The following is a 26,415-nucleotide window of genomic DNA, read 5'->3' on the forward strand; positions in this document are numbered from 1 at the left end:
AATATATGTAATGATTTGAAAATTTGTTTACAACTAGTTGTTTTTGGGACCTGGGTCATAGCTATTATAGCTCTCTTCTGTAATTTAAAGATCAGTTTTGCATTTACCAAGTTGCCCCAAAATATCAGTCCATATGGTAACAAAGATTGGAAATGAGCATAATATAACATGTTGACAGTCTCTAATCCAGTCACTCTTCTAACTACCCTTAGGCAGGCCAATCACTATTATTACACAATATTAAAGTTTTACTTCTAATTTCCAATGCATAATATTCTTCACTGATTGAAACTGCCTGATGTACAGGTATAATGATCAAAACAAAAACAAATTATAAGGATCTGTAAGTTTCATGTTTGTTTCGTTTTCTAGCAGTGCTCAAAGACTGCAATCTACAGATCTACTGAGGTTGGGTAAGGTTCTGTGTTCAGAATTAATTTCACTGTCCAGATGCCACAACAGGCAAAAAGGGGACCCCTAGGGAGCTATAAAGAAAGACAACTCTGGCTAGTGAACATTTCCCTTTCAAGATGACTGTCTTTTGGGATGGTGCCACATAATATCATGTCCCATATAACAATAGTGTTCACTGTACACAGCTTCCAGCCTCACGCTAAATGGGGATAATAGATGAGCATAATATCTAGAAAGTTGATAAGCAGGAAAATCAAACATCCTTTTGCAAGATTCAGGTTGAGTTTATCAGGAGAAGTCTCCTGAAATGTGATATCACATAGATTGGAACATAGTTACCAATTTCTGGAGGACTGGGTTCCATCTTGAGGAAGTTCGTAGGTAAATACGCGTACCAACATTCACACTTAGCGGACTATACAGCATCACATCCCAGATCATCTTAATTTCATGTTCTTTGTTTAAGCCTGCAGAAGTTCTTTGCAGCAAACTGCTCTCTAAATTGCAAACAGACTGTAACAGAATCATGGACTTACAAATAGCCAAAGACTGTACTGGGCCTTGTGACAGCATGAGGCAGCCTAAGGCAATGGGGATGCAAGTGAGGGCCCAGGGGCCCAAAGCTAATGGTGCCCCATGTGACACTGATGTCACTGACAACATCTTACATACCAACATTTACTATGGTCACACTACAGCTGAAGTGGTTGTGTGCTTCCTTTACCCTGTGGGTGTTTTTGTCCAGTACCAAGGTAACCCATCTCAAATATTTTATGGACAGATGGTTCAGTGTGATTCTACCATTCATAATTCCAAGAGTTGCTAATGCTGTGGTGAGCAACTGGAGCAATCAGTCAGCACATTACTTAAATCTTAGTCCTCAGTTGGAGTTTTCAATCTAACATGGCACTTGGCTTAAGTCAGAATATGGGAAAGTTGTGGGAGTAGTATAATAGTATAGTATATAGTAGTATAAGAATTACAGACGTTGATAATACAACACAGTAATACCAATAATTGTGCTTTTTCTTAACTTCAGCATGTAAACGATTTTTTGGCAAATTTTTATTCTCCAACCTTGTCACCTTCAACATTATTGGCAACTAACAGATACCCATCTGCAACATTTAGTCTTGAAGGTGATCAACTTTAAACAATTTCCTGACAGTAAATCAACTTAGGAAAAGTTTATAGAGTATAAAAAATAGTGACATTTCTTAAAATGCTTGAAAAACACACCTTGAATCTTCATATGAACATTTCTAATATATTATTTTATTACAGAGACACATTATAAGTTTAAATATTTACTCTGTTTTATCTTCATTTAATGAAGCAGTGCTGTAATACAAATGCTTACCTCAGCCTGCCATGAAACTAAATTTTAGCACTTCTATAGGTTTTGAAGTCCACATCAGTGTATGACATGCAATAGCACAAATCACATTACATTGTATCACAGTAACACAGCATCATTATGAGTTTCTATAACTGACCATTCTCAATAGTGTGCAGTGGATTTTACGAGATCCTTCAGGTCTGGAGATTGGTATTCACAAGACTGGATCACTTTTGTAAACATTCTCAGACTGAAGGGAACTTAACATCAGCTCCAGACAGTGGCAAGAGCTATTACTCATCACAGTCACAAAATATTAACTTTAGAAAGGATGACATATTTTAACTGTAAACAATGAGGTAGGTGTACATTAAGATCTGGTCAGCGAAGAAACCTGGAACCCTCTACAATGTTCATTCTCCTACGTTACATCAAGACAGCAAGTTCTGTACTCACGACTCTCAGGTGCTTAATTATTTTTAAACATCAGTTCTCATTTCATTGGTCATACAATTTACAACTATTCTTCAAAAACATGCTCAGATGGTGCCTCTCAAGTTCTTGTACAAAGGTTAAATATATAACATTAAAATATCCAATGGAATAATATGGCCATTATTCTGTGAGGGCTTTAAATGAGTTTGTCTTTCATTACCAATCATAACCGCTTAAGTTGAATAAGGTGAACAATTCTAAGAAGAAATTTGTTTAAGTATTTTACGCTACAATAACGGATCTTCATTGGATCTATTTTACCACAGGAGTCGATACATCAGGGGCCCTTCCCAGATATTGCAGCACTGTGAAATACAGCTGAATGCATTGCTCTGTTGCACCCTGATGCCTGGAACAAATAACAGAAAAGCTTATACATAAATTCAACAATTTGTTGAAGAACTTTCATTGCAAAGGAAAAGAGGCACTTCATAATACACAAGCCAACACAGTGAAAAATATCAGATTCTCAGTCCATAAACCAAAATGTCAGATAACAGCAGCAGTAATATATAACAAATAAGGTTCATGCTGAGTGCTATCTTCTGGGATGTGACACCATGTAGTCTGGCAGAAGTTCGTCCTTCTAGATAGCACTCTTCATGATAACTTCAAATTCGACAAGACAGACAAATTCACGAAATTCTTGAAGAGTAGAGACTATAGTAAATTCTCCAATTTGCCTGCTTGATTCAAGGTCCTTACATTCCATGTTCCAATCTTGTACCCATGATGTTCCTTGATGCTTCCAGTCGCTGCTTCCGGCATCAGTTTTTGGTCTCTCTCTTCGTCTGATGCCTACCCTTTGAACAGTCCAGCAAGAGAGGCCCTGGCCACGCTACCGGTGGTATAGCTCTCAGCTCTCAGAGTCCTTGGCATACTCAAACCCGCTCACCACGATAAGGTGGAGACACCAACGAGGGGGCTCCTACAGATACTCTCCACGAAACTGCCAGCGACCAAGTGACCCAAGTGACAGTGCAAGAGCCACGGATCACGCGCACGGCGATGTCCACGGTAACCTCATTGTCACCTACTTGAAAACTTGACGCTGTACACGTCGTATCTACATCTTACCCATCTGACAAGGTCTAAGGGTGCACGGTGGATCGAAGTGTAAAATTTTCAGTTCTAATATTATTATTTTTAGGCTAATTTGGACGATGACAATTGCCATGGGTATTATATGAATGTAAAAAAACTGTTGATGTCATAAGAAGGGTAGCATAAACGTGTTCAGTGGAAAAATAACCGGTTGTATGGACTAAAATGCGGAAGACTACTTTGTGTGCCGAACTAAATAAGTTTTCTGTCCGTGCTCAATGTTGTTTATGGACCGTAATAATATCGACCGCATCGAATTACTTCCAAAATATAAATTGATCTTGTTAAATATGCTGTGTTTACATTTTTAAGTACCATTGGTTCTGCTTAGAATTAGTTATAGCGTATGACGAATGAATTGAACTATGTTTTGATGCGTCATGTCTTCCAATGCATACAATTTTATTCAGTTCGTTGTGACATGAAGCTAAAATGGCGCTTTTGCGTGTGGTTAATGTTCTCGTGAAGAAACAAATATTATAATATTTGTACATTTGTGCATATACATTAGTACATACATGTTATTTTGAAATATTATGTGTATGTAATGAAGGATGGTACACGTTTACGTTGCTTTTTGTTTGAGTTTTAGCTTATGTTGAGAGGAACCAGAAGTGAACGTATTATCCCACCTGAGGAATGTCAAGATTTCAGACGTGTGATTTTGCACCGTACTTTTGACGTAAAAAGACAGCAGTCTTCGATTAAAAATGGGTGGAATATGAGAATTGGCTATTGTGTTAAGTGAGACTACGTGCAAAAGTGACTATTCATGTGTAAACATTCCAAAAGACAATACAACCTACAACAATTTATTTGGTCGATCTTATAATTATAGAACCTGGATAGTGGAAGTATGGCCTTCAATGAGGTTAGTAGCGATATTTATACAAACTCTGGTACATATATGATATCTTCGTGCTTTGTAAAGAATGCGTTTGTAAATTGTGTAGGCCCATCGTAAATATTATACTTGTATTTAATGTTGGGGTAATCTTATACATGCATAGGGTTAAGTGGAAGTGGATATCACATTCGTGTTTTCACATTGTGTCATAATGTCATATTTCATATGTTTGAGGTTATAAACTGCTCTATATTCAGAAGCTTCAGTCTTTTGTTGGGGTTTGCATGGATTGGCGTGGTTTAAAATGGGATAGAGTAGTTTACTATGTACTGCATTATGTCTTTTTCTGGCTCAAAGAAATGCAAATGATTAGTTTTCTGGTTAGATTTATTTTCTGTTATAATGTTGCCATGGAGCTTCTACTATAGGAACATTATGTTTAAAGTTGTTTGTCTGGTCTGCGGTTTGATATGCCCTTAAACTTTGCTGTGTACTGCAACTGAAAGGAATACTTATCATTTTTAAGTCTATCCCTGTTCCACTTTCTGAAAATAAAGAAGTGTGTAATATTAGTTATAATAAGATGTATAATGGACAACATGGAAATGCTTAGGCAAACCCAAAGGTGTATCTAGTTGATAAAAAGACATTTATATAATCTTGATCAGTTAACCTTACAGTCTGTGAAAACCGATTTTGTGACATGGAGATAAAACTGTGTAACAAGTACAGGTTCAAAATGGGGCATGCGGTAGCATAGTGGTTGAGGGGCTTTGCTACAAGCCGGAAGGTCGCGGGTTCGAGTCCCGATGAGGTCATTGGATTTTTTTTTCAGTTGACCTAATCCTTCCAGCCGCACTAGGCCCTGGGGTTTACTCAGCCTCTAACAGAAATGAGTACCAGGAATTAATTAAATAATTTTCCTGGGGGCTGACAACCTTACCGCCATCTTTGAGCCGGTTGTCTAGATAGTGTGGGACCCTCAACGTCTCGCAACCCTATGGGCCTTCACGGCCTGTTACAGGGATAGTTCAAAATTAAATGTTTTTTTCTGATAATGGTAAGCAGTTTAAAGTAGTGTTGAATGATTTCTTCTTTATTGACATAATATGCTCAGCTGATTAATTTATATATATATACATCAGGTTTTAATATAGATGTCTTATTTTAGTAATATTATTCAGATGTTATTAACAGATTGTAATAGTAAGTTTCATGTGTATGCATGTGTAATGCAAACAACATATTTGTGATAAATTGTCCCTGTGCATAACAATGCATGATGACTTGAAGCTGTTTAAGGGGGGGGGGAAGGTATACCTCCATGCATTCCTTAACCTTTGCACTGAATGGAGGTGAATGGTCAACTTCAATTAAATGATTCCTGCAGGACCCCTTAAAATTGAAAGGGTTGTGCTAAGCATTGCTGTGGAGCAAAACATCTTGTAAAATCAGTTTGTAGGGTTTTGATCAAATTGTTGAGTTTGTATATGAATGTATAAGGGATGGGCCTTCTCGGCCCTTGCACTGTGACCTACAGTGTTCTATTGTGCTTTAAATTGTTGAGTTTAGTATGTTCTGCAGTATGTAGAGAATAAATTACATTGTATGTACTATGTACAAATTGGAAGTTTAGAATAATAATAATAAGAAAGACAGGATTAACAACAAGACATGATGATGGTGATTATTATTTTTCTTTCCTTCATTTTTTAACAATAGGTTGTCAGGCAGTCATTTAAAGGGAAAAGCCCATATTACGAGAAGATAATAAGTAAGATCTAAAAGTTTGTGACGATGGTAAATTGCTACAAGTACTATGTTTTTGGGCATTATCCATCATCTTGTCTATTTTCAAAAACCGTCCTGTTTCTGTTTTAAGACAATGTTTCGGAGACTGGATTCTGTCCCCGTCCTCAGGTAAAACCTCATTTGGGTCCAGTAGATCTCCGCACCGGAGGTAGGGGCCAGCTCTATCTATTGGACTCAACTGAGTAGGTTTTACCTAAGGACGGGGACAGAATCCAGTCTCTGAAACGCTGTGTTTTAAAAAGGAAACAGGATGGTTTTTTAAAAACAGACAAGATGATGGATAATGTCCAAAAATATAGTACTTGTAGGAGATGTTAAGGCTGTAACATACGAGTCATTGAGAGAAAGTAGAACTTCATGAAGTGAATGTAATTTGGGGATGTCACTATATTGTATATGTGCTCTTATATTTTCAGTAGTGCATTCTACTGAAAAAATATTCCTATCCATAATGTGTATATAGTGCATTCTACTGAAAAAATATTCCTATCCATAATGTGTATATATTTACCGTCTTTTAGTGCATACAGTTTCACTTGTCACTTCACACTACATGTTTCTGCATCATTCTGCCATCCTCAGGTGTATCAGGTGTACCTCAACCAAAACGAAGACAGGACACACACACATATGTCCAGCAATACAACGCACGCAGGCACATAAGAAAGACCCATCATAAGACACAATATATACACAATTGAAACATAAGAAGAACAACTCCCATAGCGGATGAATGGCATTACACACGAGTTTGATATACGACATGTAAGATGATAGATCTTAACAAGTTGTAATATATACATTTTATTATTCAACAATGACGAACACACATTTTATATTATTTTATAAATGGACACTTGATGGCAGGCAGTGCAATGGTTTAACGTGATTGATACACCTGAGGATGGCAGAATGATGCTGCAACATGTAGTGTGAAGTGACAAGTGAAATTGTATGCACTAAAAGACGGTAAATATATACACATTATGGATATGAATCAGTGCAACAGGACGCTAAAATGCAACATTAATAACATTCCTCTTTGTGGGAGCAGTGAAAACTCAGATTGTTGGGTTTTATGATAGTGATCTTAAATACACTAACTTTCAGTTCTTCAAGATTTTCATTTCATGACATCTGTCCAGAACATGAAGTCACTGAAATGTTTTTCGTCACCTCTTAGGACAATCTGATTGCCAAACATTTTTATCACCTCTTTTCGTTAATAATGTGGCAACTGAAATATATTTTATCATCTCTTTTCAAGTTCACCTGATACTCCAAATCATAATTCTTCATCACCCCTCTTCACAAGCCATGTAGTTGCTCCCTGCTGTTCCTTTGTCCATTGATGGCTTCACCGTTGATACACTTCCTGATGTGAAGTCTATGTAAGTAGCTGCCCTCCTGTGGAAATTATCAACCCTGAGAAAAACACACAAACTTTAATTGATGCAAGTAAAGAGGCTGGACTAGAAGGAAACACAGAGAAAACTAAGTATATGTTACCGTCTTCTCACCAAAATGCAGGGCAAAATCATGACATAAAGATAGGAAACAGATGTTTTGAAAATGTGACACAGTTCAGATATTTGGGAACAACGATAACAGATCAAAACCTGATTCAGGAGGAAATTAAGAGGAGATTGAACTCGGGTAATGCTCGCTACCATTCAGTCCAGAACCTTTTTGTCTTCTCATCTGTTGTCCAAAAACATAACAATTAGAATATACAAAACTATAATTTTGCCTGTGGTTCTGTATGGGTGTGAAACGTGATCTCTAACATTAAGGGAGTGAAATAGATTGAGGGTGTTCGAGAACAGGGTGTTGAGAATAACTGAAGAGGGATGAGGTGACAGGAGGTTGGAGAAAACTGCATAATGAGGAGCTTCATAACTTGTACTCTTCTCCAAGTATAATTACAATGATCAAGTGAAGGAGGATGATGTGGGCAGGTCATGTAGCAGGAATGGGGGAGAGGAATGCGTATAGGATATTGGTGAGAAAGCCAGAAGGAAGGAGACCACAAGGAAGACCAAGGCGTAGGTGGGTGGACGATATTAGAATGGATCTTAGAGAGATAGGATGGGATGGTATGGATTGGATAGATCTGGCTCAGGATAGGGATCAGTGGAGGGCTCTTGTGAACATGGTGATGAACCTTCGGGTTCCATAAAATGCTGGGAAATTCTTGAGTAGCTGCAGAATTGGCGGCTCCTCAAGAAGGGCTCAGCTCCATGAGTAAGTATTCAGTATTCAGTATTGAGGGGGTGGGCTTCCCCATGCACTTAAACCAGTTATTGGTCCATTGTGCGTCCCCCTTTTAATTTCTACTGTCTCCATACCCTACCGATACTGGTGCTTACTATCAGCCCCTTTCTGCCAGCAAGGTTCCAACCTTCTACTGGCAGTGGTATCTAATAGTTAGTCCCTTTCTGTCAGAGAGGTCCCCCCTCCTCTGGCAATGGTACCTAATACTTCCCCCATTTACCAGAGGCATTGGAAACTACTTTGGGCAGGAAACTTCTTGGCCAAATTTAGCTCAGAGGTCTCCTAGAGACATGAGGTTCTTTTACGTGCCGTAAATCTACGACATGAGACCCACGGCTTAAAGTCCCTCCCGGAGGACTTGTTCCCCGAATTTTTCCGCCCTTAAAAATTCCACTACCTCCGCTGGGTTTGAACCCGTGTACCTTGAGTCATGAGGTAGGAACGTTACCCCTAGAGTACGGAGGCCGCTTCCGTGAGTAAGTAAGTAAGTAAGTAAGTAAGTAAGTAAGTAAGAAGTTGGGAACTGCAAGGTTTGCCAAAAGTTTGGGAAACCCTCAAAAGTCTATGTAGTGTATTTCTGAAAACCTAACACACTTGTAGTAAGTTTGGGAAAGAACTTAATGTTGTGTACTTCATTTAAAATGTTTCCATGTAACAATATGTAATTGTAATTACCTTTACTGACCAAAGGTTCAGAGAATAACTGCTTGTTATAACTAACATGAACTTCTAGTACTATGTGATGATATTTTGGCATCTGCATGAGTGTGTTTAATTTTGTTATTGCCATATACTTAATCCCGCTTGACTGTGGCATTGTAGAATCCATTGAAAAATATGTGTGTATGTGCATCCATGCGTGTGTTTGCCAGGGGGGGGGGGTCCAAAAAAAATTATATTTTTGTGTATTTTAATCTTTACATTTCTGGATAGCAGATGAAGAACAAGATGCTGAACTGAATAATAGTAAATTGTCCTAAAAATATAACGTGTTCTTAGTTTTTTCACAATCAAATGTTGATTTGTTAATGTCATTCACAAATATTTTAACTTTTAAACATTTTCAAAAGCTCTATTGACTGCCCTTACATTATGGCATTGGCCTGCATTCTGATGATGAGACATTAACATACATTTAATTTATGAATATGAGTATGAGGGGTGAGCCATAAAACTGGCCCCAGCACTGCGACCTTCAGTGGTCTATTGAGCTTCCCCTTTGGATTAACCCTTTATTAATCCTACCTTTCAAATGAAATGTAGGACTTTGTTTACGTAAGTGTCATAAAAGTCACTTGGCGATATCTTAAATAAGCTGTAGCCTCACAATCACGTAAGATGTGTGTGGCTGATTCATCTTCTTGTAGGCACCTCTCACAAGTTGGGTCCTCTGTCAGTCCCAGTTTGGAAAGGTGTCCTTCTAGGTGGCAGTGTCCAGTAAGTAATCCTGCCACCCATCTGAGTTGATCTCTGTTTAATTCTAACAGGTCCTCGTTCTTTTGGCAGAGGGTCCTGATATAAATCCTTTTGCCTGTGTGAATCCACTTACGGATTCCCAGTGTTTTTTTTGTGATTTCTGTTAGTCCAGTCCCTGATCGCTTTCTTGGCAACTCCAGTTGAGATGCCGCAAGGTGGGTCAGGTCCTATGAACGGCTGTTCAGATCCTGTTCTTGCCAGTTGACCTGCGGTTTCATTCCCAGCAATACCCTCACGACCTGGCACCCATATCAGTTGTACGCTGTTATTTCTGGCCAGTTGTATGAGGGATTTGTGGCAATATTTAGTTTAACTTTGCTTTCTTTTTCTGGACCAACCTTGCTAGTATCTGTTTCAGCTTCTTTATGGGATGTATGTTTCTCCTAATAAGTTAGCATGACATTTCAGTCGCTTTTGGTTTTCTTGTACCTTACTAGAGGCGCACTCAAACAGAACTGAAAAGCAATTATTTGTTTTCAAGCCATTCTGATTGCAAGACATCAGATGAATGTTTACATGTATGCACTTAACCATTGGTTTAATTTGAACAAATTTTAATTAGCCTGATTAGTTTTATACCAAACACAGCAGAAATGTGCCTCCCCCCAACCTGAGGACGGAAACAGATGCAGTTTCCGAAACGTTGCGTTTTCTAGTTTATAGAGTACCGGACGATGGACAGAGTCTGAAAGGCCAATAATTTTGAGTACTGAAATCAGTAGTAATGCATTTTGTTGAATGGTTTAATTAATTCTGGTCCATGTGTTTTCGAGGTTGGAGCATAATGTGCGGCTTCCGCTTTCGTAAATTCGCTGCGTGGAATGTTTAAGGTATTTTAACGTTTCGGCAAACTTTGCGGTTATCAGGGTTAACGACTTTTGGCGTGGTGGTTGACAACTAATATGTGCAGGAAGGATTTTTACGTTGTTGACCGGTTCCATGCACTGCGCTGCGAGGCAGTTACGGATTTTGCCGATGAATCAGCATGCCTGACGGCCGAAAGAAGTATTTAAAATTCGCAGATCACAGGAGGTGTTGAAAATACCGTCCTTCTACACATAGATATATTTCAGAATTGTTTCGTTAAAAAAACACAGGTACAACAATCATTCTTGCACTTACAGCACACTAGATACCATCTTTCACTGGCTGAAGCAGGACTTTGTGGGTTCGATGTGGATTCTGTGAACTCCAGTAGTGATTATTTTGTGTGTCCCTGCAAGTGAAACCACGCTTCGTCAGCAAAGAATGTCAGTTGCGGACCGATCTCACCTTCGACGACAGGCTGTAGAAACCATCTGCAAAAATGAATCCTGCTGGCTGGATCGCGTGGCTGCAAGGCGTGGATTACTGTTTTATTCTAGATGTATGTTGAAGTTTGGCCCCTATGTCATCTAACTTGTCCTAAGGAAGCACTCGGCGCTTATGTTTTTGTATCTTGTCTGTGAAATACACGTTGCTCTAAAGTATTGTTTCTCAGCCGCCAGGCCGCGTCCCGGTACTGGACCCTTATCTTGTAGAAAAAAGAATTTACCGGGCCGCGGTCTTACAAAGGTTGAGAACCACTGCTCTAAAGTGTACCGCACTATGACGTTATCATACTGCTTACTAATTGTAACAGAACAAATGGCTGATAATTGCTGCCTACTTCTGATAAATCGTAAAGAAACTCCCACGCATGTACCGCACTGCTCGCTGTGAAACATAATGCCGTCAAGCTTTCCACCGAGTTAATAACTTCTCTTAATTCCAAACGTTGTCGGTCATCAGACATACTGATTCATCGGCAAAATTTGTATGCTCCACGCAGCCGGCGGTGCACCATTCACCGTGAAGCGCAGAGCCGTGAACCTGACAACAAAAGTAAGAACCTCCCTGTAGATAATCAAATATATGATAATTAGATTCATCCATGATGGGACATATTTCGTATCGCTTGTCTCACGTTCTGGAATCGAGAGAACGGTCCGAATTAGGCGATTCATAATATCGTTAGTACTTCAGTATTGATAGCCTATCTATATATAAACTAACTCTAGCAGAGCCATTGAAGCGGGAACGGGCCTCTTATGGAAACCGAAGGTTTATCAGAGCCCACCACCGTTTACATCTTGAACCAAATGAAGCCAGCCCACACTGTTGCAACTTGTTTCTCAGAGATGCATATTAATGTTATCCTCCTGGTATCCCATCAGGTTGGCAACCTTCATTGTTTGTTCGTCATCATGCATTATCTGCCATCGTCCTGTTACTTCCTCTTACGTCCACTTATTTTCCTCAGTACCCATTTCTCTGTGCCACTTTCAGTTTGTGTTCTCTCCTTTGGATGGGAGACTGTTTCACATCCATAGTTTGCAGCTTTATTGTGAATTTATTGGATTATGTATATTGTTATTTTTCGGTTGAATTATGGATGTGAAAAGGTGTCATATGCCAAAGGAGGGATGTACTTGTATATTGAGAGTGAGAACAGGGCGCAAAAGAGAGTATTTAGATCTAAGAGTGAGGAATTAACGATAACAGGAGGCTGGGGAATATGACAAGTGGTCCACCTGAAGTTATTACGCAGTTAATCGTAATATTGTTACTTTGGTCCAGGCTGTAAAACAGACTTGGTGTTCCGGCTAAATTGTAACGGTTCCCTTTAATTGTGGCTGCGTGTGATTTAGCGGGTGATCTGTCTGCTTCATTAAACTGAAGGACAAGTAGCTTTAGACGTTTATCATACTGAGCAGGTAGAATATGGAATGAGTACATTGAAGACTAATGCATTTTTTTTATTGCTAGTGGGGTGGGAGTAGGTCCCTTGTACTGCGGCCACTTCTGGCCTGTTGTAGCAGCCCCAGATGATAGGTGAGGGTGACTGTGGAGCAATTGGTGGAATGGAGATTGGCAGGGGAAACCGAAGTACTCGGAGAAAACCTGCCCCAGCGCCAATTTGTCCATCACAAATCCCACTTGACCAGATCCGGGATCGAACCCGGGCCGCCGCGGTGGGAAGCCAGCGACTAACCGCTTGAGCTATGGCGCGGCCCCGACTAATGCCTTACTTCGGGGTCAGATTTTGTTGGTAGTGATCTCTAATCCGCACCAAATGGTCACGAGGTGTGGATTTTTACTGCTTATAATTCTCCATACAATGATTATTAGCGCAACGAGGTTTCAAGGTGAAATATATACTCCAAGGAAGATTACTATTTTCTGAGATGTGACGCCGTGTAGTCCAGTAGAAGTTCACTGACATTTCTCAGGAAGCATAAGGCAGGCAAGAACTCTGCTTGTACCTTACTCGTTTGCTTGAAGCTTCAGTGGCTTACGCTTTTACCCTGAAGAAGGCGGCAGAACGTTCCTATTAAACGTCGGCGAACCTCTATCGGACTGCCCGGCGTCACAACCTAGTCACTCCATAGTAACCGCCAGGAGAACCTCAAATTCAGCATAAGTACTAAAGTACATGGCGCTACAGAACTGAGGTGATTTGTGTATGGAAGTTTATTTTCATTGTGCCATTTCGCACGTGGATTTAATTGTACGAGAAGCGTTTCGTGCATAATAACGCAGCTAAATAGAGCAAGATTTCAGCTACTTACAGTTATTTTTCCACATAATCACCACCATTCGTTATGCACTTTTGCCAGTGATGAACAAGAGCCTGTATGCCGCGCTAGTAAAAGTCTGCGCCAGCAGAGGCTAGCCACTCTCTTACAGCTGCAATGACAGCATCGTTGTCTGCAAATGTTGCCCACGTGGTCCATCTTTCATAGGCCAAAAGAGATGGAAGTCTGAAGGTGCTACATCGGGGCTATAAGGTGGATGTGGTAGGGCAGTCCAGCCAAATTTTGCAATGTGCGCGGTGGTCGCCAAACTGGTATGGGGTCTAGCGTTATCGTGTTGCAAGCGAAAGGTTGTCTGCTTCTCTGGCGTGACTCGGGAAATGCGGGCGTTCAGCTTAGTCAGCGTCGTCTTTCAGACCCCGCCTATCCCAAAAGACCGTGCACATCACTTTCCCTGTCGATGGCTGGTTTGAACTTTTTTTTTTTCCTGCGGAATCCGGATGTCGCCACTCCATGGACTGTCTGTCTGATTCCGGCTCGTAGTGGTGACACCACGTCTCATCTCCGGTGACGATGCTGTGCAGAAACTTGTCACCTTCAGCCTCAAACTGGTGACAGACTTCCATTCGATGGGTTTTGTGGTTCTGTGTAAGCATCCGCGGGACCCACCTGGAACAAACTTTGCTATAATCCAGCTTCTCCAACATCTTTTCCAATGCATTACAGCCGATATTAAGCCGTGCACACAGTTCTCTGGTCGTTATCCGCCGATCTGTGCGGATGAGCTGATCGAGGCGCTGTTCATTGTGAGGAGTGGCAGCTGAGCAAGGACGCCCACGGCGTGGCTTGTCGTGCACTTCACTTTCGCCACTGTTGAAACGCACTACCCACCGAATCACTGTGCTGACATCGACTGTATTGTCTCCGTACACCTTTAGCAAGCGTCGATGGATGTCAGTGGGTACAATTTGTTCGGCAGTGAGAAATTCAATAACACATCTGTGTTTCATACGCACTTCTATGTCAGACACCATTTTGGTAGACTGCTCTGCTGTCGCTATCTGTCGCACGACAAACAAACTAAACAGTACGTTGGCGGGAAGGTTCAGCCTTTACTACAACACCACCAACATCCAGCTCAGACGTTACAGATTAACACAGAAAAATAGGAGGCATTATATACGGAACGCCCTTGATAATATTTAGGCACTATGCTACAAGCCGGAAGGTCGCGGGTTCAAGTCCCGATGAGGTCATTGGATGTTTTCAGTTGACCTATTCCTTCCAGCCGCACTATGGCCTTGGGGTCGACTCAGCCTCTGACAGAAATGAGTACCAGGAATTAATTAAATAATTTTCCTGAGGAGTAAAGGGCGGCCGGAGCGTAAGGCTGACAACCTTAGCGCCATCTGTGAGCCGATTGTCCAGCTAATGTAGGACCCTCGACGTCTCACAACCCTATGGGCCTTCACGACCTGTTACAGAGATACCGTTGCTTTTTTTTAATTTTTTTATTACAGTTCTTCCTCAGGAGTTACTTGCGTTGGCACTGTCGTCACATTGGAATGCAAATCGGGCATGAATTCATCGTCCTAGCAATACTCGTACTGGGCGTATGGAGTTAGCACTTTCAGAAGTATAAACAGCGCGCGTATTGCTCACAGAAGTGTAGATCAGTGATGTGCAGCCCCACGATCCGCGGGGCTTCTGGTGCGGCACACCACTGAATTCCGTCAACGAAGAGCTAAAAATTGTTGAGCGCAAAGTAATATTCCCACAGTGTTTTTATTTACATACAAAAATCACATACGTTTAAGGCCCAGAATTGTTGTAAAATAGACTCATATTGGAGAACGTAACTTTCTGGCCGCTGCTGAAGGTATGTAACATTCCGTTGTTGCCAGCAGCGGTTATTTTAACGCTTGTGTCAACATTTTGCGTAATTTGTTGTGTGTGAACATGAGCTTTTTCGGCTCCTAGAGTTGTTTTCCTTTTGTAGTTTTTAAGTGAAATAACATAGTTCGGATTGCTGAGACACTGTACGTTTTCCAATTTTGATGATGTTTCTATTACAGTAAGTGTTACAGTTCTGATTAATGTCTGGAAAATTTTAAATAGAGTTGTTAAACAGCAACATTTATTATTGTAGAGTTTCTCTTCTGATAGACGAGAATACGTGCTGCTTATTATTGCGTAGTAAAATGAAGCAAGAGCGAATAAAGGAATGTATGAAAATGTTGACAGTTTCGTATGCACAGTTGATTGTATAGTAAACGACAATTTCATTTCGCTGGGGTTTTGGTGAATAAAATTGAATATGTTAATACTGTTCATTGAGGATATTTATTTATTTTGTTTTCTTTATGTAAATATGTCCTAGTACCGCTGGCGTAAGTGGAACAAGAGTTGCTGGTGATCGCCGTATATTTCAAAGGAGGAGGACTGAAAATAGTTTATATGTATCAACAGGGTTGCTATTTGCATCATTTGCGATGAAAACACTCCTGTTTTAAATGATTACAAGTAGACATGAGGCAACGAAGCATGCATCACACTTGAATGGCGCACAGGACCAGCTAAAGAAGGGACAAAATGACATCCTCAGAACCTCATTGCGCCGCTCTAAGTTTATTGAAAAGTTTGATCATAAAATCAGATACTGTAGTTACTAGTTACGTGCTTGCTGAAATTTTAGTAAACAAGATGAAACCTGTGTAAGATTTGAGGCTTTCACGGCGGTGACTATGAAGAAAGCAGTCTTCTGGGATTTGGCACCGTGTATATGTGGTGTTAACCGACGTTTCGGAGGAACGTATCGCCTCCATCTTCAGGGTAGAAGGAAAAATATAAGAAATCCGCAAGCGAAGAGACCGTGAGAACCGGTAAAAGCAGACTTTGTCCATGTAATGTTTGCCAAAATACGAATAATAGCTTGCGAGAGGAAGCTTTGATTGTGAGAACTGCAACTTGGTTCGTACCGTATAGCACGCTCTCCAACTCTAAGAACGGAAAAGCCTGTTTATTCTAAGACGCGCCAGAAATTCGCCTTTTTCAACAAGAATTCAACTTCCGTTTTAAAGATACACGCAAATATGAGGCCACAGTCAATCTCGTTTGTCGTTGATGTCGAAACTGTGCCAGCCAAATTTCTGGTTCAGGTGATAAGAGGTATGCAGAGTGACATGAACTTGAGAAATACATATCGACATGCTCACCTCCTGCACTTTTATAAACTCTGTGTACGTGCTGATAAGTTTACGGTGAATGACGAGCCTTCGGAAGCACGTACGTTTGTTAAAAATTCTTTTCAGAATTGGAAGTGGTCAAGAGTAAATCTAAAAATCGATTCGACGACGAAAGATTGGGAAACTACGTCGGAGTTGCTACTTCACGCAATCCTACACCCAATATTGAGATCTTAATGACAAAGCTTCTCACTGACATTCTGCCGTTGTCACTCTGAAACTGCTGGTCCGAATAAAATTATAATATTACTCATCGTATTAATACTAATAATTGTTGCTGCTTGAAAAGCACGGGAAATGTTGCTGATAAATATGACTTCTGTTATCAATATTAAAATACGGCCCGCGCATAGTTGTTGAGATTTTTGTGTTGTTCCTCCTGCATGACAGGTTGCTTGCTCATCACTGCTATAGCCCGTAATCTGTAACCTGCATTCATCATCAAATCGAAATAAATGTGAAAATATAGAGAAAATTTATGACCCTATAAGTCAAAATATGTGCATTTAGTAACTTCTTTGCATCGTTTCCGCGAATACAGTTTTGTTTGAATTATATGTAAAAAAATTCGCACCATCGCAATTTTCCTATTATTGGCGGTAGGAAGTGAAGAAGTGTGAGTTGGTGTGGCGTCTAGTGGCCTGAAGTTCGTACCGAATTGCATCTGTTTAAGGGAGACAAGAACACGGACATATTGGTACCACAGTCCTCTTTTTCCTTGTGCAGTACAGAAAATAGGCAGAAAGGTAGTCAGGATTAATGATGTTCGAGACATTTAATAAAATTTCGATGTGCGTTTCATGTAAAGATGCTGTGGTCCAGAAGGCCTACACAACAGCAACACATCCGGACAGATTTTAATTGTAGACACAAGTACATGTTTATTGGAAATCTGTTTCATAATTTGGTGATGCAAAACGCAGACGGGTAGACAGTCACGATCGCCCTATTATGCCTTCTTATCATGCACATCGTCCTAAGAACACAGAAAAATACGTACATTCCTCCGTACTGCTACCTACGAATATGCTATCGCATTACTAATGTAAGTTAAAACAAAGGCTTGATATGATAAGGTAATCTTCAGGAATTTGAGAATATGTCACTCTGTACCTTCAGCTGAGATAATACGCCACCTTAATCAGACGATCTTAGTGGAATCTATGCTGCATTTTTTGAGAGCGCAAGTCTCAAGTTAGATCATGGATTGATTTGGCTTGTACCATTCGCAGGCGGGGTAGGCAGTAACGTAATTGGTTGAGGCACTATGCTACAAGTTGGAAGGTCGCGGGTTCGATTCCCAGTGAGGTCATTGAATTTTTTTCAGTTGACCGAATTCTTCCAGCCGCACTATGGCCCTGGCGTCGACTCAGCCTCTAACTTAAATGAGTACCAGGAATCATCCTTGGGGGTAAAGGGCGGCCGGCCCGTAAGGCTGACAGCCATACCGCCACGTGTGAGCCGATTGTCTATTAGATTTGGGAATCTCGACGTCTTAACTCTGTGGGCCTTCATGGCCTGTTACGGGGACAGCTTTACTTTTGTTTTTGTACCATTCGCATTTTCAGCTGTAGATATAAGCATGTATTGTATACTTCAGCCTCTTGCGTTGAATTTCATAACTTAGAGTTAACCAGGATAACTTGTACCTTGTGTAGGTAACCTAATGAAAGGAGGTCCTGTGTATTTTTTTATTGCGAGAGGGGTTGGACTGTCCTTTGTACTTCGGCCACTTCTGGCCCATTGTACCAGCCCCAGATGATAGGTGAGGGTGATTGTGGAGCAATTGGTGGAATGAAGATTGGCAGGGGAAACCAAAGTACTCGGAGAAAACCTGCCCCAGCGCCACTTTGTCCACCACAAATCCCGCTTGACCAGACCCGAGATCGAACTCGGGCCGCCACTGTGGGAAGCCAACGACTAACCGCTTGAGCTGTGGCGCGGCCCAAGGTTCTGTGTAAGTATCTTTGAATTTCCTGGCGGCGCATGAATACCGGAGGTAGGTTGTGTTGAAAATCGAATCTAGTAACCTCCCTTTCAGCAGTGTCACAAACGGACGGCACACCCTCGTTCCAGTATTAGATGGAGTATACTTCACTGTTTTGGCAGCCTGGTATCAAATCAAAGGGATGAGATAGGTGAACGTGTAGAACGCCTGGGAGAGATGAGAAGTGTTTACAAGATTTTAGTCAGAATACCTGAAAAGAAGAGGTCGTTAGGGGAGAGAGCCGTAATTGGAGGATCACATAAACTTTATCTTAAACAGAATTTGAGGAGGCTACTGGATTCAGCTGCCTCAGATTAGGGTATTGAACTTTCGAATTCCACAATAGTCTCGACCAACTAAGCCATTATTAGTTTCTCAAAAAAAAAAAAGTCTGCTGTATGGATATATTTCTTAATGAAGCTGGCAGTGATGCAGACTTTTAGTATGGCATTTCACCTTCATGTTTTATAATACTGTATACATAATTTAAAATTGAAACTAGTTGTCATAGGTCGGGGGAAGGGATGGATGTTGGCGGTTTATATTATCCTCGTGACAAGCGCCCTGGAGGTCGTCGAAAATAAACTGGCTTCTCCAGCATATAGCTGATTTCGGAACTGAAGACGAACGAGCGAGTAGAAATAAGGTTTCGCCACATGAGTGAAAGAAATGAAAAACAAGCGTTGCGTCAGTATTTACCACATTACTCGCCTTCAGGAGTGTTCCATGTACGTGTAAAAATTGACACCACATTCGTTGCGATAAGATATAAGATATATTATCAACAGTAAGATTCTTGTACGTGTTATGAAATCTATTCGTGTAGGCCTTGCAGTTGAAGCTCTGTAGGGAGAGAGAAACCTGCATATTGGCATTTGCCCCAGTAATCTGAAAAATTTGTGAGTCATTTGTTCACTTCTTGAAGTATGATCATTGAACAGTGCGTTGTGATGTTAATTAAGAAACCGAGACGTCTTCTGAAACCAGGAAATTATCTGGAGGGAACTGTATTCTCAGAGATGGCAAGGTGTCTAGCTCGTTAATCATGTTCTCTATTTGGAAGACGCTGAGGAGCAAAAGCAAGGTACGATTTTGTGTGTTTCGTGATGTTCCTTCCTCGAACTGTTAATAGTTTTTAATTTAAAATTCGGGTGGTCTTCATCGGGAAGATAAAATTTTAGTTTAAGACGAGACATTTTCCAATATTTTATTTTAAGGCAAATTAAATTAACCAATGTGAGGTTCAGTAGGTAGTGTCAGATTATTACTGTACGGATATGATTTTGAACCAGTTCTGTTCACCTCCCATCTTCACAGCTTCTCTCTCTAAATTCCACTTCATATTACCCTGCCATTTCTTCTCGGTCTTCCAGTTGGGTGTTTTACAACAACAATTTTCTGTATGTATTCCTTGTCTTGCCCATCCTAGCTCCATAGGCAGCCCATCACAATATCCTTGATTCGTTACCGTAACTATACTGGATGACCGAATATGTTAAACGAATCACCCCATACGTAGTCTATGTACGTGTATTTTCCTGAGCAGTATGTTTTCAGACATTTGTAAGTTACCTTCATTCCCCAAAGTGAGAGGCGTTTTTGACACATATACAGAAAGGTAACACCATTGTTTTGTGTATTCTGATCTGTATATTAGACGGCAGAGGGGGTGGTAACAGTTATATTGAGAATTTTGAAAGGTATGGCACTAAAGAAATTCTACAATCCATTCTAAATATAACCTCCCCCATGCCTTTACTTTTCTTCTGTTCCTGTTCGAATTCCACGAGATGGAGAAGAGTACATAATAAAACAACTTGTATCATTACGATGTTCAACTCGAGAAGGGTAGGACGAGGTTCACAATTTCAGGCAGAAAATGTGTACGGAGGAGGCCACTTACCAGACTGGACGTCATTATGAAATGAGGCTTGAGGTTGTGGACTGGCTAAAAGTAACTAATTTCAGGTGTCCCTGCTCGACAGCTGAATGTTTATCGGCTTGTGTAGGAAGGTTCTGCTCCATTCTGTCACGAATTTAATACAAATATTACGGGTATTTATTGCCGTGCTGATCTCCATTGGCCGCAGTCGTTCCTTAGTTTCGTTATCTGGTAATTGCATCCTGCCATTGATGCTTGAAACCTAAATAGACGTAGGGATATAGTAGTTGATGTTACTACTGTAGGTTATTCCGGTTCCAGACCTACCTACCGGGTTCCGTCCGTAGTTATCGTGCGTTGACCCTTGGCTGTGTTCAGAGTTGGCATGCTGTGTTTGTCGTTCGTGATTTGACTAGCGAGTAGAATGCACATCAGTAGCAGTTTTTTTAGCAAGTACAGCATTGGTGGTCATCAAGGTGAAACAGCTCTGCACAGGATGCCTTATTGAGGAAATATCACTTAACTGAATAGAATGTATTATACAGACATTGATCCCAATCGTTGTTTTGGAGGGGGAGGGGCCTTGACTGCAACCAGGACGTTTTTATCATGTTTCATAGTTTAACGTTTCATGTGTTTCATGCGACGGCGATCGAAGTATACATGATGTTTCGATTATGAATTGACCGAGCGTTGCGGTTGAATGTTTCTGTTAGTCCTCAGAAGCTCCTGGGATTGATAGTTGGATCCGAGACAGCCCCTGATTGAGATCCCCTTTTTCATCAACCCTTCGCGGCAGATGCTATCATAAAGTAGCCCAGAGCGGCTTTAAGGTTTTCTTTTAATTAATATACAGTGAAATTACCAGCCGACACTCTGTAACCGGCGCAGCTGAAAAGCATTGTCTACTAATCCTAAGAGAAATAAAAGAAACTCGCACAGACGTGAACATATTTTCTTTCTTAAAAACAGGCCATTTTTTACGTGCATACATGGATGCCCGTTTTCCGCCTCCAGGCATGCAGTAAAGCCTCTTATGTATGACCTGAATGTCTTAGGTTTTATATTGTTACATCTCGCTAAAATTTATAGACGGATATTAATTTTTATTTATATTTGTCTGCTCTTCACTACACATTAGGGCGGCCAAATCAAGGATCAAAAGGTGGGGATGTGGGAGTAACGAGAAATTAATACAAAATTTGAATCAGAATGGAACGGAGGAGTCACACGGCAGACGGAGACGTTGTTGGCAGAATGTTAAGGAAGAGGATATGGGAGTAGACTAGGGTGGTCAAGCCCTCGGGTTGGGTTACCACGCTGAGCCACCATTATATGTATTTGAAAGCTGGATGGATCTATATTGAAAGGGGCAGCATGTTTATTATTTCACAGTTTTATGTTTTCATAACCATAATCCATAATTGAATCGAAGAAAATATGACACACGTATACTTTGCGGTAGTATATCTCACATGTAGACCTACAGTTACTGTAATGTGGCAGATACCGATACAGAATTCCATATCAGCTCGAACACCGTTATTCTTCCTTGAGACCTCCATAACAGGGAACATTTAACTCGATATGTCTGAAAACGTGTATCCCTGTAACAGGCCATTGAGGCCCGTACGGTTGTGAGATGTTGGAGGTTCCAGCATTTTCTAAACAATTGGCTTATAGATGGCGGCAAGGTTGTCAGCCTTACGCGCCGGCCGCCCTTTACCCCCAAGAATATTCCTGGTACTCATTTCTGTTAGAGGCTGAGTCGACCCCAGGGCCATAATGCAGCTGGAAGGATTAGGTCAATTGAAAAACATCCAATGACCTCCTCGGGACTTGAACCCGCGACCTTCTGGTTTGTAGCATAGTGCGTTTGGGAACGAGGTTCTGAGAAGAATACGAGTATTTGGGCGCAAGAGGAAGTAGTGGGTTGCTAGAAAATTATCTTACAATATTAAACTGGATCTGAAGTAGGATATGAGGATATGGATTGGATTGATCTGGCGTAGAATACGCATCAATGTCGGACCGTGGTGAATCTGGTTTCATAAACGGCGGAGAATTTCTTCACTAACTGAGTGGCTGTCAGCTTTCCAAAAAGGGCTCAGTTTCTTAGAATTACAAGTAGTTACTGAAGGTGTGTAACCTATTTTGCAAACGTGTTGCCACATAGCTTACGGAATTCTGAATGCGTAGCACATAGCTCTGCTATTCACTTATTGAACTGGTTCTTGAGATCGGAATTTGAGCGGAAAAAATGCATGATGTAAGGGGAAGTTGTGTTATTCTCCTGGGATCAATACCGCCCGCATTGCAGCAATGAATTTTAGCGCAACGTTCACTTGTGATGACCCTGACCTTAGCTGGCTCAGGCGACTGATGTTTCCTCTGTCTCACAATTTGCCGCCAGTTAACCCTTTTTTCCATAAGAGTTCTGGGACTTACTAAGGGCTGCTGATTCTTTGACAGTATCTGAACCCTAGAATCAGATTGGCGCATGACCTTGTCTGCAGGCGTACGGAGTAGTGTTCCAAATGAACCACCCTAAAATTCACATTACATCCTAATATTTTCTCCTGTAACATTTTTGTATGGAAGGCACACTTGATCGACCGCCTCTATGGTCTAGTGGTCTAGTGGTCAGAGTTCCTGGCTACAGATCCAGAGGTCCAATTTCAATTCCTGGCGCTACCAGATTTTCTGAGAAGTAGTGGTTCTGGAACGGGGTTCACTCAGCCTCGTGAAGATAACTGAGGAGCTATTTCAAGGAAATAGCGGCTCCGGTCTAGAAAACGATTAAGTGCCGTGGGGATTAGTTGCGCAGACCACGTGACAGCCTCAACCCGCAGTAGTTGGCACTAACTTCGCCGACAAGCAGCGGTCGCTCGATCGGTATAGTTCGCTTGCGGACTACAGGCCACCGAGTTTGTTTTTTTTGGCAGGCTTGTTCTTTCATTCTGGTGGAAGTATACAGACCGCGTTTGAGAAGAATGTTGTAAGGCAGCGTAAGAGAGCTCACATAATATCGACTGTTAGAGAAGTTACTCGGCTGGTCAAGAAATTTCGATTTCGTTGCGTACATTGCCATATTTGCAAGAACACGCCTATAGACCCTATCGTGTTGAATTGATTACAATTTATTTAAATTCCGTTTTATCCTCGCATCTGAGCGCAGGATTCCAGAGAATTCTCTTCCTTTCAGAGTTTGGAATTAAAATTCTGTATGAAGTTCTTATTTGCCCTGTGAGTTCTACTTGTCCGTCCATCTATTTGGTGAAGAGTATAAATTTGTAAGCTGAGTAATTGTGAGTGTACCTTCCGTTACTGCTTTCTCACTACCCAGCTGTATCCTTTTATATGTGTTTCTGATTTCTGTGTTAAAAAGTTGCCGTATATTGGAGGTTGTTTTGTATAGGTTTTCGCCATATATTAACGAACCGGAGAAATCCCCGATAGAAGTGGGCACGTTTTGTGCAAGATTTAATGTGTCATTGTTTACTGTTTTCTAAAGGATATAATTCTGCTTTTTAATTTGTAATTTTGTTAGAAAATAAATTACATTTTAGGAAGACTATAAAGAATTCCATCGTAGAGTTGGTCCTGCTTTTAAGCGCACCACATGGAGTCATGGGGGAGTGGAGATATGGCTCATCGCATTCCTAACCCATGGACTTTATGGAAGTAAGCGTTAAGCTTCACGCTCCGGCCGCCTTGTACACAGCCTGTATCCATTAGGAGGTTACGTAAGCCCCAGAACCTGTTTGGCCGTTTTGGCATGAAAATTCCTTGCAATTCTCGGCCATCTAGCTCTTGGTCAGTCACTCAGATGACAGCTGTCCGGGATCACCTCCGCCATTAGGATTTTTTTGTGAAACGCCCAAGACCCTAGTTCCCAGTTAAGTAATCACCTGTTTAATGAATCTGGTATGAGCCATTTGAAGTGTCGTTTATTATATAGTGTGTAATTGGTGTCACGGAGTTGCCTGAGTTCTGACGTGACGTCGCGTCTAGTTGTGCCACATGTTGAACGGGGGCGCAGGCCTCTAGGAGATCAATATTTAGGCGTTTCCGATGCTACTACTATAGTATATACGGCTTGTTGCTAGCCGCGGTAGGCGCAGTAGTACTCGGGAGTGGCTTGTGCGAGAGCAGCCGAAGTCTGGTCTGAGAGGGTCACAACCCTTTTACACGTTTCCGTTTTAGAGAAGATAAAGGAATCGAAGAGTGTCAGTGTGAATAAATACGCATTGCTTCCCAAGCTACAGTTATTGTTCTAAAATAATAGAAGTATCTCTACCTTTTTTGGCTCCGGCTTCATGTACCAGTTAATATTTCGAGAATGTTTCGATCATAGACGTAACCTACCCATATTGTAGAAATTTCGTGTGATGATTATGCTGCACTTCACAGTTTGTCAGTGAAGACAGTACTTGAACTCAGGAAGGATTTCATGAGGGTTTGTGAGAAATGTCATAAACATTGGTATTGCAGCACATTGAAAGTAGCCTGCTGCAGAACTGAGAAATTAAAAAGATGCCGCACTATGTTCGCTATCATGACAGTATAATGTTTAATATATTCGCCGGTATGTGACAAATGCAGTTGATTAAATTTAAAGGCATCGTGGAGATGAGATATACATACAGAATATTAGTCGGAAACCTGAAAGGAAGATACCTTGTGGGACACTAACGGGTGGACGGGAGGATAATATTAAAACGAATCTTAAAGAAGGCGTAGACTGTATTAATCTGAGGGTAGGATATATTGGCAGGCTTGTATTAACTTCGGGTCACTAGCTCTACAGGGCAGCTTCTGGCTTCGATTTGGCGTTCCCTTCCAAAGGAACATATCATTCGACCGATAGACGACTGACTGCATAATCTGCAACGTGAAGTTTAAAGTATTAGCGCTGTACGTAGGAGGTTTGGAGCGGATTTATTGGCACGTTCGCAACGGGTAATTAAAGGTACCTATCAGCTTCGCCATGTTTGTCAGTCCTCATGTGGTAACTCGGGAACAGCTGTACGGATTCCCGTGAAAGTCAGTACTGGGAACCTCTTTTAAAATTTATCGGTGTATCCCTACTCGGGATTAAAATCGGACAGAAATAACGGATGTCTTATTGAAGACTTGCGTGCATTTTTGCGCCTTTCTTGATCGTAATTCACTGAAAGTTGTGTTTGAATGGGTATCACTTCTGCTTTGTATTGGGTAGGTCTCGGAATCAGATCTGGGCCCGGAAACACACTATCATGACTAAAGTTTTTTTTTTAGTTTTCCTCAGCCCCTCGAGGCAATGCCACGAACGTTTAATTCCGCATCATTTCCATGTAATTATTTACCGTTAATCCTATTAGTCGACGCCGTATAGCCTGAACTTATGACAGAGCCGTTAAATGAACTATAAATAATATGAGTCATACAGCAAACCCTCGCTAATCCGGTTACACTTAACCCAGATCAGAATATGAAAGACGAAAGATTATGTTCACAGTTGAGTACATACTTTAAAAAGACACATGGGATTTAGGAGCAAGACGGAATAGGGCAAGAGGACCTTCGACTGTGTTGAGGGCAGCTGGAGAGAGTGAAATCACCCAAGAAAATATCCAAGATGGGCGTCAGCTGGATTTCAGTTTTTGACAGAGAAAGAAATTGCCGCTGTGATATTTATTTTCGTCAGCACTACCTATATAATTACAATTTCCGTTTGTTTTCTAAGTTTTTTTGTCTTTTAGGGCTATTTTTTGCCTCATTAATCTGGATTGCCGGTTAATCCAGATGACCTTCCCCATTAATCCGGATTAGTGAGAATTTACTGTCGTAATAATGATAATATCATCTTTATCTTCAACATCAAGGTTTGGACCTTACGACCCGTTTCATTCCTCTGTAAGGTAGGTCGACCCTTCCAGCGTAACTTCGGGCGCCCATTAGCTGTTGTTCCTCTAGGTGTATAGTCCGTTAACTGTTTTGGACT

At 41.1% G+C, this 26,415-nt stretch overlaps 1 protein-coding gene and 1 long non-coding RNA gene across 7 annotated transcripts in view; one reads left to right on the top strand and one right to left on the bottom strand.

Moving 5' to 3' along the window:
* Positions 1–1,654: 1,654 nt before the first annotated feature.
* LOC111866225 lies at positions 1,655–3,175 on the bottom strand. Its single transcript, XR_002843111.2, has 2 exons — positions 2,954–3,175; positions 1,655–2,597 (listed from the first exon to the last, which is right to left on the bottom strand). It is a non-coding gene; the product is annotated as an uncharacterized LOC111866225 (long non-coding RNA).
* A 207-nt stretch (positions 3,176–3,382) lies between these two features.
* LOC111866224 (serine/threonine-protein kinase 26) overlaps positions 3,383–26,415 on the top strand; it is an 82,196-nt gene continuing 59,163 nt past the window's right edge. For 3 of the 6 annotated variants that reach the window (XM_033752172.1, XM_023854982.2, XM_023854983.2), the window contains exon 1: positions 3,383–4,223. Coding sequence is in view for 3 of the 6 variants with exons in the window: in XM_023854982.2 (XP_023710750.1) it covers positions 4,209–4,223 (15 nt within the window). In the remaining 3 variants the exon portion in view is untranslated. Of the gene's footprint in view, positions 4,224–19,453; positions 19,632–24,574; positions 24,889–26,415 lie in introns of those variants that run through there. The other 3 variants (XM_023854980.2, XM_023854978.1, XM_023854977.2) reach the window with 3 other exon arrangements.

This window comes from Cryptotermes secundus, unplaced genomic scaffold (genome assembly GCF_002891405.2).
Source record: "Cryptotermes secundus unplaced genomic scaffold, Csec_1.0 scaffold834, whole genome shotgun sequence".
Classification (NCBI taxonomy): Eukaryota; Metazoa; Arthropoda; class Insecta; order Blattodea; family Kalotermitidae; genus Cryptotermes; species Cryptotermes secundus.